This window comes from Aotus nancymaae, unplaced genomic scaffold (genome assembly GCF_030222135.1).
Source record: "Aotus nancymaae isolate 86718 unplaced genomic scaffold, 86718_ANA_hifiasm-v0.15.2.pri h1tg000049l, whole genome shotgun sequence".
Classification (NCBI taxonomy): domain Eukaryota; kingdom Metazoa; phylum Chordata; class Mammalia; order Primates; family Aotidae; genus Aotus; species Aotus nancymaae.
Genome location: NW_026988463.1, coordinates 13992105 through 14011210, shown reverse-complemented (window position 1 = coordinate 14011210; position 19106 = coordinate 13992105). Strand labels below are relative to the sequence as shown.

The following is a 19106-nucleotide window of genomic DNA, read 5'->3' as shown; positions in this document are numbered from 1 at the left end:
CTAGAGGGCCTTATTTACATAACCCAGTGAACTGAAAAGTCGTTTTTCTTCGGCTAAGTTATTCGTCTTATTCTCGGCATATGGCTGCAATAATATCCCTCTATCGGCATGGCCATACAGTAATTCACGTTTTGTTCTAGCAGTGAGGACACTTATAGTTAATAACACATGAAGCCATTTCATTAAAAGGAAAGTTTTGTTAGGATACATTAACACAGGCCTTGAACCAAAACACAAATCATTTCATTTCCTGGCTATTAAGGAAGCAAAATGAATTAGGGACCTGAAGCCATTTTTTGAAGAATCGTTGTTATCCTCATGTCATCTGACTCTCTCTGCATTCAGCAATCTGCATAAAGGGGATCGGGGTTTTAGAGAGTTGATAGCACTTGTGTTTCTCTGAGATGGAGAAGATGCGGTATGGGCTTTGGGGGTAGCATAAACTAAAGGCCCGGTGCTAGTTCTGCTGCTCATTCCCTGGGCGATAGAGAGTGCATTTCTTAGCCACTCCATGTCTGTTTTAAGGCATACAAAATTGCAGGGCTCGCTGTGTGTGCAGTGGCTCACGCCTGTAATCCCAGCACTTTGGGAACCGAGACGGGTAGATCACCAGAGGTCAGAAGTTCAAGACCAGCCTGGCCAACATGGTGAAACCCCATCTCTACTAAAAATAGAAAATTAGCTGGGTGTGGTGGCGGGCACCTGTAATCCCAGCTACAGGAGACTGAAGCAGTAGAATTGCTTGAACCCAGGAGGCAGAGGTTACAGTGAGCTGAGATCACGCCATTGCACTCCAGCATGGGCAAGAAGAGCAAAACTCCATCTCAAAAAAACAAACAAAATTGCAGGGCTTTTGTGAGCATTGTGCATAACATATGTGGCCCATGACAGGTGCTGTGAAATGGTACAGCTGTTTCCATATGTCTAAGAAAGTTCCAGTTAATACTCGTTTTTGCTCTTGAATATTACAACATGCATAAAAAAGTATTTAGTTTCGCGGTGCAGGACTTTGGATCCTTAAGGAGTTACATGAAGTTTGAAATGGAGAGGGAGGCATTTGGTTTGCAGGAAGCAGGGGCTTCTTGACGTGTTGGTTCCACATTAGCTGCATGTCAGTGAGTTCTCACCGCCTTCATGTCAGCGGGTTTCTCTGTGGGCTCTGATGCTTGCAGGGGTTTACAACATCCATCAAGTATCTCCTATGAGGTCCTCCTCCTAAAATAGCACTCTTGCCCAGGAACCTGGGGGCTTGCTTGACAGGGGCTGGATAAATGCCCAGGCCGGCCTGCAGCCAGCAGAGAGGTTCACTGAGCTTGTTCTGAGTCAGAAGCCCAGGGAACGCTTCCCGGATTTTGTTTTAGCACTCAGAAACCGGCTCGAGAAGGTTGTTTCCTGAACTCTGCTGTTTCTGTTGAGTGTTCTGGAAGCAGAAGGGATGCTTAGCTGCGCAGTCCACAGAGCATGCTTTATGTTTGTGTTTCCCGCCTGCCTAGCATTTGACAATTAATTAGGCATGGTAATTACCTGCTCTAATTTCATGATTGCACATCCTATAATTAGCCCTAACTCTGTAATAGGGAAGTTCATGTACACAAAGGCAGCTGATGATGAAGGTGATAAAGGTTACGATATTAACAGCTGCCATTGCTTATTACCTGCCAGGCATGGGCGAGGCGAGACACCTCAGCCACCCAGTGACATTGGCATTGGCCTGTCTTACAGATAAAGGGGCTGAGTCTGAAGGTGGGGTGTCATCCCCAGAGTCACAGCTGGAAAGGGTAATTGTGGGGATGTGAACTGAGGCATCTCCCTGCATTGCCATGCCCTTTCACACTGCCATTCTGCCTCTTGCAGGAGCACCTGAGATCTGACATGCTTTGGGCTAAAGATGCCCGTTCCTATGCTTGGCATTCCCTTAAACCAGATTGAGGGCTTCAACCCTCTTAAAGCAAGCTTTTGCATCTTCATTGTTTCTCTCTGCCTGACTCCCTCCTCACTTCTTTCTTTCCATCCCCTATGGGAGTGCATGTTTTTATGTGTGTATCTGAGATAAATTTTACCCTGGAACATTCACTAGTTGGTGGTTAGATGTTTTTCTACATGTACAGAATGTTGTCCTGCATATAATTGCTCAGTTCTCCTCCTCTCCCAAGGACTTTAGCCTCTAGCATTATCTTTATTTATCCAAATGGAGACTCAGGGCTTGAAGAGGTGAATTAACTTATCTGGGATCACTTGGCTGTAAGGGGTGAGCTGGAATTCAAACCCATTTTGCTCTGAGGCCAGGGTCCAGTGTCTGGGCTCCCACCCCATGCTGATGTATGGCGATACGTCAGGCCCACGTGGATGCACACCCACAGAGCCTTGGCACTGCCTCCTGCCCCACCTACGACCTGGCTTAGACATCCCACCCCACAAGTTAGGGTGAAAGCTGACTCTTCCAAGGACAGTGAAGGCAGGGCTTTGTTTTGTTTTTGCTTTTAAATTCAGGATTAACATCATATTTAGATCAGGTATATAAATCTTCAATTAGTTTTACTTCTGTGTAGACCTTTATGACCACTGCCCAGACACAGAACCAGGACATTTCTAGCATGCCAAAGGCTCCTTTGTGACCTGTGCAAGAATTCTTTCTCCCGCCCAAAGTCATGAAGGCATTCTTCCATGTTTTTTCCTCCTTGCTTTATGATTTCACTGTCCACACTTAGGTCTATGACCCCAGAAGAAATGAGTGCAAAAGCAACACACGCAAATGTTCATAGTTGCTTTATTCATGAGAGCATCACCTGGAAACAACCTAAATGTCCACCCCAGCAGAACAGGCGGTTACAAACAGGGAAATACTAATACAGTGGAATACTGTGCAGCAGTGCAAAGGAGCATGAGGACCATGCACAGCAGCACAGCTGCATCTTACCTTCACAGTACTGAGTGAAAGAAACAAGACCCAGAGGAGCACACGGAAGCAAGACCCAGAGGATTCCGATTAGGTCAAGTTCAAACATGGGGAAGGCTGGGTACAGTGGCTCAGGCCAGTAATCCCAGCATTTTGGCAGTCCGAGGTGGGTGGATCACGTGAGCTCAGGAGTTCAAGACCAGCCTGGCCAACATGGTGAAACCCCACCTCTACCAAAATACAAAAATTATCTGGGCTTGGTGGCGAGCGCCTGTAATCCCAGCTACTCGGGAGGCTGAGGCGGGAGAATCACTTGAACCTGGAAGATGGAGGTTGCAGTGAGCTGAGATCCTGCCATTGCACTCCAGCCTGGGTGATAGAGCGAGTCTCTGTCTCAAAAACAAAAACAAACAAAACAAAAAAACCACACACACAAATGGGGAAAGAAATCTAGGGGTTGGCAGTTAGCATTGCAGGAGGGTGCTATTGATTAGGAAAGGGCACAGGAAGGATTCATAGGAACACTCAGGTAGACATTCTTCATCTTCTAAAAGAAAGTGTTTCCTTGAGACCTTATTTGTACTAGAGTTTGTTCTGGATCCTGTTCATTGACGGACTGAGGTTTTTGCATTTTTTCTCCCCTTAACCTCCCTTTACCTCTACTGTTACTACAGACATGGTGAGGGTAATTCTTCTCAGTGGAAAATAAACCTTCAGACTTGAGCTTCCTCTTAAAATGAAGAGGAGAAGGTTTGCCCCGATGACCGATTACACATATTACCCTCCTATTTAATTTTCTTTTGCTGAGTCAAGGAGATTCGACATAAAGTGGTTTTTTTATTGCTTGTTTTAAAAGGGAACTTTGTTGTGTCCCAAGAGGTCAACTCTTTTTATCCCTCCGAGGAATTATTATCTTTATGGCTCAGACAGAAGGAAGTGGGGCTGATCAAACTTAATTTGGAGGGGAAAGCCATTTAAAGTAACAAACAAAACAAAAAACACTAACAATTTCGGGTGTAAGCCCTTTGAAATCGTCAGTGAAATAAGTCCATGATTTGGTTAAGTATATATAGTTCAAGGACAACTTAATTTGCAGAGAAAGTTTTCTAACTTTGATGTTTACAGCATTGTTGTTGTGGATCAGCCTTTTGGGTAATTCTGGGTGATTTTAATGGCATTAGATTGGATTCAATTAGATCCAAAGGGAGAGGCACAAATGAGGTGAGATTGGAACATCTGGTAGCAAGGAGACTATTCTGAGAACACAGGATCTGAAAAGAGGTGCCTGTGTTCAGGGGAATGAGGCAAGAGTTCTTGGTCCCAGCTACCCACATTGCTAGCCTGGGGTTCCTGGGGCCTTCAGGATTCTTTGTCACTGCAGCAGCGTGCTGTTGTCAGAGGCATTTGAACCAGAGTAACTCCATCTTGAATAGGGCCTGGGTAAAATGAGGCTGAGACCTACTGGGCTGCATTTTCAGATGGTTAGGCATTCCACAGCACAGGATGAGATAGGAAGTCAGCACAAAATCCAGGTCATAAAGACCTTGCTGATTAAACACCTTGCAGTAAAGTAACCTGCCAAAATCCACCAAAACCAAGATGGCGACGAGAGTGACCTCTGGTTATCCTCAGTGCTACACTTCCACCAGCGCCATAACAGTTTGCGGATGCCATGGCAACATCAGGAAGTTACCCTGTATCGTCTAAAAGGAGAGGCATGAATAATCCATCTCTTGTTTATCATATCATCAAGAAATAACCATAAAAATGGGCAAGCAACAGCCCTTGGGGCTACTCTGTCTATGGAGTAGCCATTCTTTATTTCTTTACTTTCCTAATAAACTTGCTTTCATTTTACTCTGTGGACTCGCCCTGAATGCTTTCTTGCACGAGATCCGAGAACCTTGTCTTGGGGTCTGGATCAGAACCCCTGTCCAGTAACACTGTGATAGAAACTGTTAGAGGGCAGAGGGCAGGCAGCCGTGGGTTCAAATTCCTTATGTCCCCACCTACGCTGGGCAAGTAATGTGACCTCTCTGAGCCCATTTCTTCATCTGAAAAGGGGATATTCATACCATCTGCCTTGCAGATTAACATGAGAATAGACAGTGAGATGCATGAAGTGCCTGGGATAGGACTCAACACATAATAGGTGGGCAGATCAGATCCTGGGTGTGGATTTAGGCTTGATGAGTTCCAGGAAGCTAGGGGATATCATGTCCTGCTCTGGAGTTTGTAATAGAGGTCCAAACTAGAGTTACAGATTTTGGAGTCACTCCCTACACATGAAACATGCAGACCTGGAGTGCGCATGCGTGTGTCAGGGACCCGGAGCGCGCATGCGTGTGTCAGGGAGAGGTGGGCATGGGGAGGAGAGGAAGTGCCCATGTGGAAGGTGGAGAGAGAGTTGTTGGAGAAGAAGAGGGAGACTTAGGCCTCCAGGGAGCAAAAACAGTTGGCTCTTGCAAAACCTAGAGTCAGAATTTATCACTCACATGAGAGAGGCTTGTTTTTATTGTTACGTTAAAGAGGTTTTAAAGATGTATATTGACGTTCACTGATTCAAATTACTTGGCCATTTATCATTGGCGGCTTTACCCTGTGGGCTGTTCTTGTATAATTTTTTAAAGGACATTGATCTCTCTACCTTCTCTGGTTTCCCTTGTGATGTATTAGAGCTGCTGTATATCCTTGGAAGGTGCTAGGGCCTGTAAAAGGCTGGTGAAACAGTGTTCATGTTTTCTCTACTTGGCTGAAATAAACAAGTTGTGCGCCTGTGTGTGCTGGTCCCATCTGCATGTGACCTTTCGTTCAGTTGGGCTGATCATTGCAAGTCCAGATCTTGACCTTGGCCTACTCATTGCTAACCCACATCCAATTCCACCCTGTCTGTATGGTGTTCCCTGTGATCCTGAGTGTGGCTGCGCCGTTTGTATACCTGAATTCTCTCCATATCGCTTTGGGTGGGAGGTGCTGCTCTGAACTCCGTTTCGTAGACGAGGAAATGAATGGCCAGGAAGGTTCCATGGCTTGTTTGACAGGTGAGTTGTGCATTACATCAGGGCTTCCTGAAATTGCCCACTTGTCAGAATCACTGGAGAAGCTTATAGAGATTTCCTGGGCCTGAGGTGGTTAAGGCAGCTGACTTAGTGACTGGTAAGATGTGGAAAGGACTGCCCCTCTCCACACCAGATCTTGGATATGTTGGTGGAAAAATAACAATAATGACTTCTTGGTTATTTAGATTAGGGAGGTTTTCAAGCTCTTTTGTAAAGGGCCAGAAGAAACTTTTAGCTTTGCAGGCTGTATGGTCTGTTTCAGTTTCCTAACTCTGCTATACAGATACTCCTTGACTTATGATGAGGTTATATCCCGATAAGCCCATTGTAAGTTGAAAATATCATAAGTTGAAAATGCATTTACTGCATTTTACCTACTGAACATCATAGCTCGGCCTAGTCTACCTTAAACCTGTTCAGAACACTTATATTCGCCTGTAGTTAGGCACAATCATCTAACACAAAGCCTATTTTATAATAAAGTCTTGAACAGCTCATGTAAAATATCATACTGCATATCAACAGCCTGGAAAAAAGGTCATAATTTGAAGTGTGGTTTCTACTGAATGCTTATTGCTTTCATACCATTATAAACTTGAAAAATTGCAAGACAATTACCATCCTAAGTGGGATACTGTTTATATTGCAAAAGCAACCAAAACAAATGAATGTGGCTGAATTTGGCCCATGGGCCATAGTTTGCCCACCCTGATCTAGACAGTTAGTGTTATGTATGATGATCGGAGAAGGGATTGAACTTGCCATTCTCCACGAGATGTTTGGACTTTTCTAAGAATATATCACAAGGAGTTACGGTTCATTGAAGATATATAGGATGACAGCCAGGTGCAGTGAGTCACACCTGTAATCCCAGCACTTGGGGAAGCCAAGGCAGGTGGATCACCTGAGGCCAGGAGTTTGAGAACAGCCTGGCCAACATGGCAAACCCCTGTCTCTACTAAGAATACAAAATTAGCTGGGCGTGGTGGTATGTACCTGTAGTCCCAGCTAGTCACAAAGCTGAGGCAGGATAATCACTTCAACCTGGAAGGAGGAGGTTGCAGTGAGCCGAGATCACGCCACTGCACTCTAGCCTGGGCAACAGAGTGAGACTCTATCTAAAAAAAAAATAAAAAATAAAAAAACGAGTAAAGGACATGAAGAGACATTTCTCCAAGGAGAGAGAGAGAAAGAGAAAGAAAGAAAAGATGTACAGGATGAGAATTGCATTCAGCTGCTCAAAGACCCCTAAAATGTTAGCTTGAACAAATTAGAGATTAATATTTCTTGTTTGTTGAAAAAGCCTGGAGTAACTGATCTGATTATAGGTGTAGTGATGTGACATCAGCAATAATGGGATGACATTATTGCTCTTAAGGTCATCAGATACCCTGGGGCTTCTGTAAACTTGATAGGCATTCTATTTCTCCATCTAACTCCATTGAAAGCATGTATCCATTCATTAACTGAAATTTGGTTTTAGTCTCTAATCCTTCCTCCTGTTCACAGAATAATGTGAGACATTCTTTGGTAGCTGTACTAGAGTACAGACACATAATGTCTGTGTTTGGGGTTGATGGGTGGCTTTCATATAGAGGCAGAATTTATCACATTAGAGATGCCTACTTTTCATGGTCATAGAGGTTTTAAAGATGTGTATTGACATTCATGGAGTATTAATTACAATAGCCCTTTATCCTTGGGGACTTTTCTCTCTGGGCTGTTCTTAACTCAGGTAATTTTAAAAAGTGGATTGATCTGTCTCCTGCTTCTCCGTTTTTCCTTGTGATGAAGTTGATAGTTGCCCTTGGGAGGCGCTAAGGCCTGCAAAAAGCTGATAAAACAGCCCTCACATTTTGTATCCCTAGAGTATTCTCCGAGGAGTCATAACTTGATTAAAATAAGGAAATCTGATGTCCCAGTTACGCTTATCCCATCTGGATGTGGCATTCTGTCTAGTGGGGCAGATCTCGCTCTGGCCCCCTCCCTCCTTTCTGAAACTGAATTCTTCCCTGTCTGTGTGGTGGTCAGTGCGGTCCCAGGCACCACCACATTGCTCTCCAAACCACCTTCGGAGCGAGGCGCTGCTCTGAGCTCCATTTTACAGATGAGGAAACAAGAGGCCAGAAAGGTTGACTAGCCTGTCACCGGCAAGCTGTTAATGCTGCAGTACACATGACAGAAACATGAAAAATGCGTCTCTGCTATTCATTGGGCTGTGGATCTCTGTTGACGTAGGGAAAATAGCATACAGTATGTTGTGCCCATAACTTGCCTGATTCAGTCATTCTTTCCTGTACCCATCTGTTTAGCCAGCACCAGTGAGTCCCTACTCTATTCCAGGACCTGCGCGTCCAGTGGTGTGTGACACAGATGTGACTCCTGCTGGAGTTGGTTTCCATGGGGAAAGCATTGCTGAAATCCTACTGCTTTATAATAAGGGTTTTAAGAGAAATGTACATTTTCCATCTCTTTCTTGACAGGTCTACATCCGGATAAAAGACGACGAATGGAACATCTATCGGCGGTATACAGAGTTCAGGAGTTTGCACCACAAGTTACAGAACAAGTACCCTCAAGTGAGAGCCTACAACTTCCCACCCAAAAAGGCCATCGGAAACAAGGTACCGCTCCACGCCAGGAAACTCACTTGTCACTGCTTGCGTTAAAACAGATTATTCATTCTTCTTCTTTAGTCTATTACTTAAAAACACAGGCTCCTTAAAGAAAAGTTGGCAGATACAAGCACAAATAGAAAAAAGAAATAGCCACTCATAATTCCACCACCTAAAGACAGTCACCATTATGTTGTGTGTGTGTATGTTCTGTTATGTCTTCATGGCAGAAATTGGAAAATTGTTTCTTTAAAGGGCCAGAGAGTAAGTATTTTTGGCTTTGGGAACTACCATTTCAGCGGCAAATACTCACCTTTGCTGGGGTTCTGTGTAAGCAACCATAGACAGGATGGGTACAAATGAGCTGGGCTGTGTGCCAGTAACGTTTTATTTTTCAGGATAGATAGCAGTTGGATTTGGCCTGTAGGTTAGTTTGCCAACCCCTGTTCTAGACCAAAAAATGCTCTTTTAGTTTTCACCCATAGTTGTACTGGTGTTCACTTCGATTTGTGACTGTGGTGTGTAACTTTCTCAGAGGAATTTGTTGTTGTTGCTGTTGTTGTCATATGGTTACTCGCCTCGTGAAGGCCAATGATTTATGAATACCCAGTTTGTTTCTGTGTATTCATCTGGGTACCCTTGAGGAAGGAGGGGCTGGCCCTCTGCAAGCTCACTGGTTGATTAGTATTATTCACTCAGCAGTCATTAATTGAGCACCAACTGTGTGTCATTGTGCAAGGGGCTGGGTTCAGCCCTGGAGAAGACGGGCCTGGGTCTAGACCTGGCTTGGAGCCCTGTCACATGGTCAGCTTCAGCCAGGTGGAATCATTACGTCACTCCTCATGTTTGCTTAGGGAAGCAATTCTCTGTCATGGCCACACTTTGGAAACCACTGAGGGCTTCCTGTGCCCCATCTCCACCCCCATTCTGATTTAACTGATCTGTAGTGAGGCCTGGACATTGAGGGGTTGAATAGTTCTCTAAGTGATTGCACTCTGTGGCCAAACTGGAGAACCCTTGGCTTAGAGTCAAGAAGGAGACAGGGGCACTTCATCAATTTCAATGTATGTTTGATAGCTTGGCAGGGACAGTCCAATCAGAGGAGGTGGAGCCATGACCTTTCTTAGGACGTTTAAGACATTGGGCGTTGTATTGAGTGTGATCTCTCTACCATGGTCATTCTCAAAGTGTGGCCCCAGCCAGCCAGCAGCAGCAGCCCTGGGAGCTGGTTAGAAATGCACATTCTTGGCCTGACCCTAGACTTGCTGATTCACAAGCTCTGAGGCTGACACCCAGCAGTCTGGGTTTAATGAGCCCTCTAGGTGATGCTGTTCATGGGGAAGTATGAGGACTGCCGTTCTATCTTTTGACAAAGCCATGTGGCAGATGCTATATGGGATGAATCCCTAATTTCTGTCTTCAGGAGGTACCTTGCTAGGATTTCCTTTGACCTTTATCACAGAAACACAGAGCAAGAGTTTCCATAACCCACTCCTGGCACTTGGGAATTTCACAGAGACCTGTACTATTACCGACCCTTACGTTTACATGTGTGTAGATTTCTGTGTATAAAACAGATTGAAATCTCATCACTTCAAGGTCTGCTCAGTTTGAATGTAAACACTTGCAAAGCATGTTTATCCTAGGCCCAGAATACATTTGTCCTTATTTTTCTGTTGAGGAAAAGTAAAGCTGAATTCCTAGACACGGCAGACAGAAACGCTATACTTGTTCATAGCAAGGAGTACAAGAATTCTTTTGAAAAGGGGAAACGATTGTATACTGATTTGATCTAATGACTCGTAGGCTCATACCAATCTTGGGACTCATTCGGAATGTCTTAAAATGTCATAAAAGACTGTGCCGCTGAGCAGTGTATTATCGTTATAAGACATTGTTACATGCAAGAAACAAAATCCTGGCACAGCCCTTCCCATGACAGCTTCTGGGCTGAACCTGTCTGTATCTTGTGCTAAGGGAACACTGTGGTAGCACAAGCTGGAAATGAGGGAATTTGGGTGGGAAAAGTCTTACCTTGTGTACAGTGAGTCCTGACTTAACATTGTCCAGGGCCGCTTGGGAACTGCAACTTTAAGCAAATGACGTATTGTGTTATGAAACGAACTTTACCATGGACAAATTGATATAAACAAGAGTTCAGTTCCCAGGGCATACAGTACTGTTTTTAGCTTAAAGTCATAGTTTGCAAGAACCTGTCAACAACGTTAAGTGAACTCTTGCTGTGTTAGTTTCCTCTTGCTGCTGTCACAAATCACTACAAAGGTAGGGAACTAAAACAACACAAATTTATTATCTTAGAATTCCAGAGGTCAGAAGTCCAAAATCAGTGTCTCAGAGCTAAAAGCAAGGTGTCAGCCAGGGCTCTTCCTTCTGGAGCCCCAGGAGCGAGTCCGCTCCTTGCTTTTTCAGCTTCTCAAGACCACCTGCATTTTTGCCTTATGGCCGTCTGTGTTCAAAGACATCGCTCAGACCTCTGCTTCCATCCTCATAGTCACATTTTTCTCTAGTCGTGACCCTCTTCCTCTTAGAATTCCCCTGTGATCACATTGGGCTCACCCAGATCATCCTAAATAATCCCTGACCCCACCCTTTGTCTCAATATCCTTACTTGATCACATCTGTTGAGTCCCTCTGGTCATGTGAGGTTCTGGGGATTTGGGTGTGGACGTCTGTGGGGGCCATTTTTGCACCCACCACATATTACACATTGTTCCATACTTTCTCTGCAGCCTCAAACGACTCCCTTCCCACCTCCTCCCTCCTCAGGCCCCCCAGTTACACAAAACTTAAGGCAAAATAAATCTCACCAGTCCTGAGAACACTGGAGTATGAGGGTCAAGCTGAGTGAGATGAAGCTGAGCCCTGAGGAGGAGGAGGGTTTTTCTGGGGTTACGTCCCATAGAAAGAGAGCACGAAGCCATCCTGAGTCTCTCCTGTGCTGGAGGAGTGAACTGGTTTTTTTCTGTTGTTGTTATTTATTTATTTATTTATTTATTTATTTATTTATTTATTTATTTATTTTGAGATAGAGTCTCACTTTGTCGTCCATGCTGGAGTGCAGTGATGCAATCTCTGCTCACTGCAGCCTCCGCTTCTGGAGCAGGGAAGTGGGTCTACTTCATGCTGTCCACCCTACTCCCCAGGCTAGAGACACAATCAGTCCCTGCTAATCCCGAGGCTGGCTTCTCACAGCAGCAGACACTTTCCCTGTGAAGACTGTGTCAGCCAAGCAACATGCTTTCTTTCCCCTCAGCATAATCCTATTTGCAAATAAACAAGCTTGAGACTAAAAGACACCATCTTAGTGGGCCTGGCCCAGTAATGACCAGCTATACAGGTGCACAGGCTGATTCTTAACCAGATTTATGGTCCTGCTTCTGGCAGTGGGGGTGGATCTGACCACTCAGGTCATGAGCAGTTTTGGGGCCACAGCCCCATTTCTACCCTGTGCTGTCTTTTTATTTTTAATTAACTTTTAATTAGCTGATTGAACTGTGATTGTCCTTCCCCCCCCCCCCCCATACCTAATCTTGCTCTGTGGCCCAGCCTGGAGTGCAGTGGTGAGATCTTGGCTCATTGCAGCCTCCACTTCCTGGGTTCAAGCAATTCTCCTGCCTCAGCCTCCCAAGTAGCTGGGACTGCAGGCACCCACCACCACACCCAACTAATTTCTGTATTTTTAGTAAAGATAGGGGTTTTCCATATTGGCCAGGCTGGTCTCAAACTCCTGATCTCAAGTGATCCTCCTGCCTTGGCCTCCCAAAGGAGGGGCCATGCCTGGACCTGCAATTGTCCTTTCATTCCTTCTTTCTTTTTCTCTGCATTTGGCTGGGACATACCCACTTCCCTTAAATCCACCTTAGCTGCTGCTCAGGACAGAGCTGAGGGATTCTTCCAATTTCCAAGGAAGGATTGAGTCAAGATGCAGAACCTTCAACACCCAACAGAGGCCACTGGTGAATTCAGTTCAAGGCCAAGCTTATGCTGTCCCCAACGGGGCCTAATAGCTCAGGATACCTGCTTTACTATCACAAGGGAAAAATTTCTGGAGTGCATTGATTCTGAATTGGTCCAGAAAAATCTGCCACATTATAATCCTTTCTTTGATTGGGTTACTTCAAGCATACTGACTTGTCTGCTTGGACCATTATGGTATACATGCAGACAAGACTGGGCTTGACTGAATTTTTTTCTTTTTTTTTTTTTTTTTTTTTTTTTGTTTTTGAGACAGGGTCTTGCTCCGTCACCCAGGCCAGAGTTCTGTGATGCAATTGTAGCTCACTGCAGCCTCAAACTCCTGGGTTCAAGTGACCCTCTTGCTTCAGCCTCCCAAGTAGCTGGGACCACAGGCACACACCACCACGCCCAGCTAATATTTTCAATTTTTTTTTGCAGAGACAGGGTTTCACCATGTTGGCCAGGCTGGTTTCAAACTCCTGGGCTCAAGAGATCCTCCCACCTCAGCCACCCAAAGTGCTGGGATTACAGGCACGAGTCACTGTGCCCAGCCAGGGTTGATTGAATTTTGCATGCCTTGTTTCTCTTAAGCCTTGAATCCATTAAATGGTTCACTGCAGAATCCTTAGACCTAGATGTTATTCAAGGAAATAGTAATCATAGTTTAGTCTTGTCTCACTTGTCAGGTGAGTATTCTTCTAGCTTGTATTTCTATGTATTTCCCCCACAATGTCATGATTGTTGATTGTCTGACAGTTTTATAGTTGAAAGTGATCTTAATCCCAATTTGAATTTTTTTTTATTGACAAAACAGGCATATTGTATGGTGTATGGACCCAACATTTGTCTTTACCAAAGAGTCTGTTGCCTTAATATGCCATGCATGTGTGTAATTGTACGTTCACAGGATACCCAGAGCTTTCCCTGGAGGTATCCATGCCTTCATGTACTATATCAAGTTCAAATCATATTGAAAATAGTTGGCCTGAATATCAGCTCAACACTCAATGAAGTTTGTTCTTTCATAGCTGAGTCAAGCCATGATAGATACATATTGAAGTTATTTATAACTTTTTTTCTTTTTTTGAAGACGGAGTCTCGCTCTGTCACCCAGGCTGGAGTGCAATGGTGCGATCTCGACTCACTGCATTGAATTCCCACTCCCGAATTCAATCAGTTCTCCTGCCTCAGTCTCCTCAGTAACTGGGGTTACAGGCACCTACCATCATTCCTGGCTAAGTTTTGTAATTTTTTGTAGAGACAGCATTTTACCATGTTGGCCAGACTGGTCTTAAACTCATGTCCTCAGGTGATTTGCCCGCCTCGACCTCCCAAAATGCTGAGATTACAGGTGTGAGCCACTGTGCCTGACCATTAACTTTTATATATTATAGGTGTGGGGCTTGTTTAGGCCAAGGTAACAACTCCAAGAACTTGGTGACTTAAACCAACAAAGGTTTCTCTTTGGCTCACATTCTCGGTCCATTGTGGGTTGACCTGGGGCTCTGATTATCACAGTGGTGGGGTACAGGCTGCTAGAGGCTCCCATCTGCATGCATGTGGCAACAGGAACAAGGAGTAGGGGCGAGTCAGGCGGTGGCTTCTAAAGCTGCTGCCCGAAAGTGATACATGGCGATTCTACTTGTATTTCATTGGCCAGGGCAAGATTCTTGGCTGTGCCTAATGTCCAGGGAGCAAAGGAGTCCACTCCAGAATGTTAATGAGCAGGTCTCATGACGCAAGCTGGGGTTGATGCTTCTGTTGAATGGACATTATTCAGCGGGACTGAGATAGTAAGAGCACAGCTTCACCCATCCAAAACTGACATGCCCGTCCCTTGGGCTCCGCTTTCAAAATAGTCGCAGTTCACTTGTTTCCTGTATCCCTGCTTAAGTTATTCTGTCTTTTTTTTCTTTGAGACAGGTCTCTCTCTCTCACCCAGGCTGGAGTGTAATGGTGTGATCATGGCTCTCTGAAGCCTCTAACTCCCCGGCTCCAGCCATCCTTCCGCCTCAACCTTCCAAAGTGCTGGGGTTACAGACATGAACCACTGCACCTGGCCCATATTTAGATTATTCTAACTCCAAGCCACTGTCACCACAGTGTGGACACCTGCAGTGGCTGGCCTTTTTCTCTTTTGCCCCTCTGTAGCCTATTTTCCACACTTCAACCAGAGTGAGATTTGTACAACATAAATCTGATTGTGTCAACTGTAGATGAAGACCCTCCAGTGATCCCCCTAGCATGTACAATGGGGACTCTTTACTGTGGCCTCAGAGGTATCTCCTGGTGGCTCCCTCACCTCCCTCTCCTACCTCATCTCATGCTCTGACCCCACCCTGTCCACTCAGCCACAGTGATGTCCTGAGACATCCACACGGTTCTTACCTCAGGGCCTTTGCACCTGTCATGCCCTGTGCCTAGAATGGCCGTTCCGAGATTTCTGCATGGATGGCTCCTCGCATTCATCAGGTCTCAGTTCAAATTGGCCCTCCTTAGACAGATGCCTTTCCTGACATTCCTCACTCATGCTGCCCTCGTCACTCTTTGGCCCTTTCCTCTGCTTTAATTTTCTTCCCAGTATATGCTATTGATGGAAATGACTTCTTCATGCCCTTCAGTATTATCTTTCTCTGCACCAGCATGGAGGCTCATGAACCAGCGCCAGAGTCTGTTTCTGTTCACTGCTCTGTCCCCAGATCCTAGAATAGCACCTGACATACCAAGATACTCACGGCCTAAATTAATGAGCAAATGAACAGAAAATCAGTGGAAGAGTTTCCCTTTTATTTTCTTCTTCGCTTTGCTGGGTGTTGGCACACATTCAAAAAAATCTCAATTCCAAAAGTGAGTACAGAAGCTTTCAAGGTGACTCGGGAGGTTGTTCTCACCCTGTGTTTGGCTGAATATTTTTGGCAGAGTAGACGGGAGACCAAGCAGGCTTTTGGAGACAGGAAAGATGGCTCTCTAACGGTCTGAGGGAGTTGACCGGTGAGATTCCTTCCAAATGGGCTTTGGCAGCTTGAGGGCTTAGGTAAAGGACTTGTTTTTGATGATGTTACTAAAGTCTTCATTATGGCTCAGGGAGCAAATGAGAACGGAGAGACTGTTGTTCCTTCTTAGGGTAATAGATTCCGTCTCCAAAAGTTCATTTGGCGTTAAGGCAAGGCAGATCACTTTCCCTGGAGCCACAGATAATTCAACTTGCTGGAGAAAGTGTGCATTAAAATCCTCATTAAAAACACATACACCCATGTGTGGTAGAGGAACCGACTGGTAATAGCTGAGATGTGGGAGCTTTTTGGGAGGTGCCGTTGGAAACGCACCTCTGGAGACAGCAGGGTAGGCACACAGATGGGAGCGAGTGGACCTCACACAGGAACCAGAGCCAGATGTGGTGCAGAGTGCAGGGGTGTCATGCTGGGCGTTGGGGCAACAGAGGTGAATTAAGGTTCAGTCCCTGTCCTTAAGAAGCTGGCAGTCTTGTAGGGAGGATGACAAGTCAATGAGTCCTCACAGAGGAGCCATGTGAGCTGCAGGGAACCTGGTGCAATCTTCATACAGAGGAGAGAGAAGCAGCGAAGGCTTCCTGCAGGAGGCAAAATGCTGGAGATGCCACAGGGCTCCCAGCCAGAAAACTAGGAGAGGGAGCTAATGAGCCAGCAGAATCAATGCAAGTCGTCCTTTCTTTCTGTACATCCCAGATCAGTTTCCTGTGGCTTACAACAGCACACATTTATTCTCATATAGTTCAGGAGGCCAGAAGTTCCAGATGAGCCTCACCAGGTCAAAATCAAAGCATCAGCGAGGCTGCATTTCTTTCTAGAGACTCCAGGGGAGAATCCTTCTCCTGGCCTTTTCCAGCTTAGAGACCGCCTGCATTTCTTGGCTCGTGGCCCCTTCCTCCGTCTTCCATGTTACCTCTCTCCCACCATTCTCCTCTTGTCAGATCTTCCCCTGACCACAGCAGGGAAAGGTTCTCTACTTTTAAGGAATATGATTAGATTGGGCCCACCCTGATTATCCAGGGTAATCTCTCCATCTCAGGGTCCTTCATTTCATCTCCTCTGCAACAACCCCTGTATAGTAACATATTCACAGGTTCCAGGGATTGAGGCATAGACACTTGGGGAGATGGTGGGCTTCATCTTGCTTACCGTATACCTCTTCTTCATTATTCCTTGCCCTTGGTAGAAAACTCTTACTGTTAGCCCACTTTACAAATGGGGCAGCAGAGGCACAGGGACCTGAAGTGACTTGCCTGAGCCACCTCGCTTACCAACATCAAGGGTGTTATCTGGGCCCAGGCAGGTGGACTGCGGAGTCCTGGCCTTCAGCCTCTATAAGCACAGCCTATCTCTCGAGAAGGTGAGCTGCAGAGGACCTTGGAGGCTGAATGGGCAGAATCAGTCCACCGTTGCCCATTTGGTGGATGTTCACATTAACTCCCTAAGTCAACTCCTCAACCTTGGTCCTGTGGAGAGCAGGGAGTAGGTGAGACGAGGCTCTTATGGCCTCTCTGCCCACACCCTCCGCTCCACCCTCACTTAGGAGCCATTTGTAGAGTTGGGAGTGCTGCCCTCATAGTTTATCCACAGGCTTGTAAGAACTTTCCTGGGAAACTGTGAGGAGACAGTTAGTCATTTGCTCATTCATTTATGCATTTGTTCTTTCAATGGGACTTTATCAACTCTGTACATAAGAGGCTGTAATAAGCACTGAGAGTCAAAGGAAAAAAAGAGAAAGATCCTTAAGACTGTACTACCTGTGTGGCCCTGGGCACATTATTTGACCTCTCTGTGCTCGTTTCTCCTTTTTTTATATACCAGGAAGACTTACGCCACTTCTAGTATTGTTTTTATCAGGATTGAAGGTGGTTACATCTGTGTTCAGGTTTGTTGGGTAAGGGGCATAGGGCTGGTAGTGAAATGGAGTGGGCAGATGCACAAGCACGTTCTCATCACCAGTGATGCTGGGACCCTGAGCCTGTGCAGTGGATGAGCCCAACATGGATGACCCCACCAGAAACCTCAAACCCAGCATTTCCATGTAAACTAACACCAGCCACCATATACCAGGCTGGCCATGCACACCGGGAACTTTACATTCATTTTCTCATCATGCACTTCTGATTGGGCTCCATATAAAGTGTTTTATAGATGAGGAAACTGGGGCTTAGGGGCAATAAGCATCCTGCCCAAGCTCCCATCGCTTGTGAGCACCGGAGCCAGGAATTGAGCTGAACTCGTCAAATGTCACCGCACCGCCCTGCCGTCAGTGGAGAAGCAAGCCCCACAAGTCCGTGCCCAAATCTGGGAGCTGGTGATGCAGAAAGTCACCTACTACAGGTTTCAGCTAGAAAGTTTGTCACCTAAAGACAATTCAGAAGATGATGGGATTCCCCCACCTGCTCGCAGCAGAGACACAGACTGCTCTCACACCATCCCCTACAACTGCTGGGGCTCCACAGAGAAATTTGGGAGCGAAGAGCAGCTCTGAGCGAATGAAGCCATAAACTCAAGGCTGTGTCTCATTTGACACTCCGCCAACCACCATGTAAACAGTCCTGGTACTTAATGTATTAATCGAGAGGAAGAGAGAAATTGGGCTCATTATACATCACACATTTCTGTTTCTCTTTAATACAGTGAAAGCCTCTTAAGATATTTTCCAGGAGAGCAACCACTAACGTCATCTTGCCAGAAAATGCATCTCAGGAGAGAGACCTTGGTGAGCCTCAGACTCAGAATGTGTATGTAGAGGCCTATACATTGGTATATATGCGTTTAATAAGTGGGGTTTCTTGGGAGGACTTTTCTATAATATCAAATTAAAATCCAGTAAAAAAATAAAGGTCATTTATAAACAAACAATCCACAGTCAGCAACTTGAAAGCGTATTTGCTGTTATGTTCCCATCCTGCATATTTTCTAGGTAACGCACACAGACAAGCTGAATTCAAGAGACTCCTCTTGGTGATCTCAAGTCATAGAACTTGCTGGTCCCACCCTCCGCTGAGGCCTTAATACCTCTGCCAGCAAGTCTTCCCCAACTTCAGAAACATGAGCCGTCCCTCCCCGCGGTCATTTCTCATACTCCACCACATCAGGGTTGCCTGATTTACAGTTTCTTCCTTCCTGCAGTCCCCCTTGTCCTCCCACCCATTACACCATAGAATTAGAGGGCAGAGCCTGGTCTTGAGTATTTGTCTTCTTAGGATCTGTCACGGTGCTGGGTACAGAGTCGAACGTGTTTGTTGAATCACGAACTGAAGCTATGTGGAAGTCACAGTGCAGCACCGGCTTTGTTGGGTCGTTAATTTCCTTTCTCCCTGGTCCTGCTTCCCTTCACTTCCAGGACGCTGTCATCATGGTCGTTCATAGATGCTCAGTCCCCATGTGGCACCATCTCACCTGCCCACTGGACACTGACCAGCTAATATTTGCCGAGGTTTCCATGAAAACCATGCATTTAGTTGTTCCTGGTGACAAAAAAAGATTTGTTTGACGTTTCTGGGGACTGATCTTCCCAGTGAGCCTACCAGAATTGGCCAGCTTG

The 19106-nt window shown here is 45.7% G+C and overlaps 1 protein-coding gene across 2 annotated transcripts in view; it reads left to right on the top strand.

The window, feature by feature from the left end:
- The window catches only part of SNX29 (sorting nexin 29), a 596058-nt gene that overhangs the window by 493086 nt on the left and 83866 nt on the right, over positions 1 to 19106 (top strand). For both annotated transcript variants that reach the window (XM_064362489.1, XM_064362490.1), the window contains one exon: positions 8439 to 8579. In XM_064362489.1, coding sequence (XP_064218559.1) covers positions 8439 to 8579 — 141 coding nt within the window. The remainder of the gene's footprint in view (positions 1 to 8438; positions 8580 to 19106) is intronic.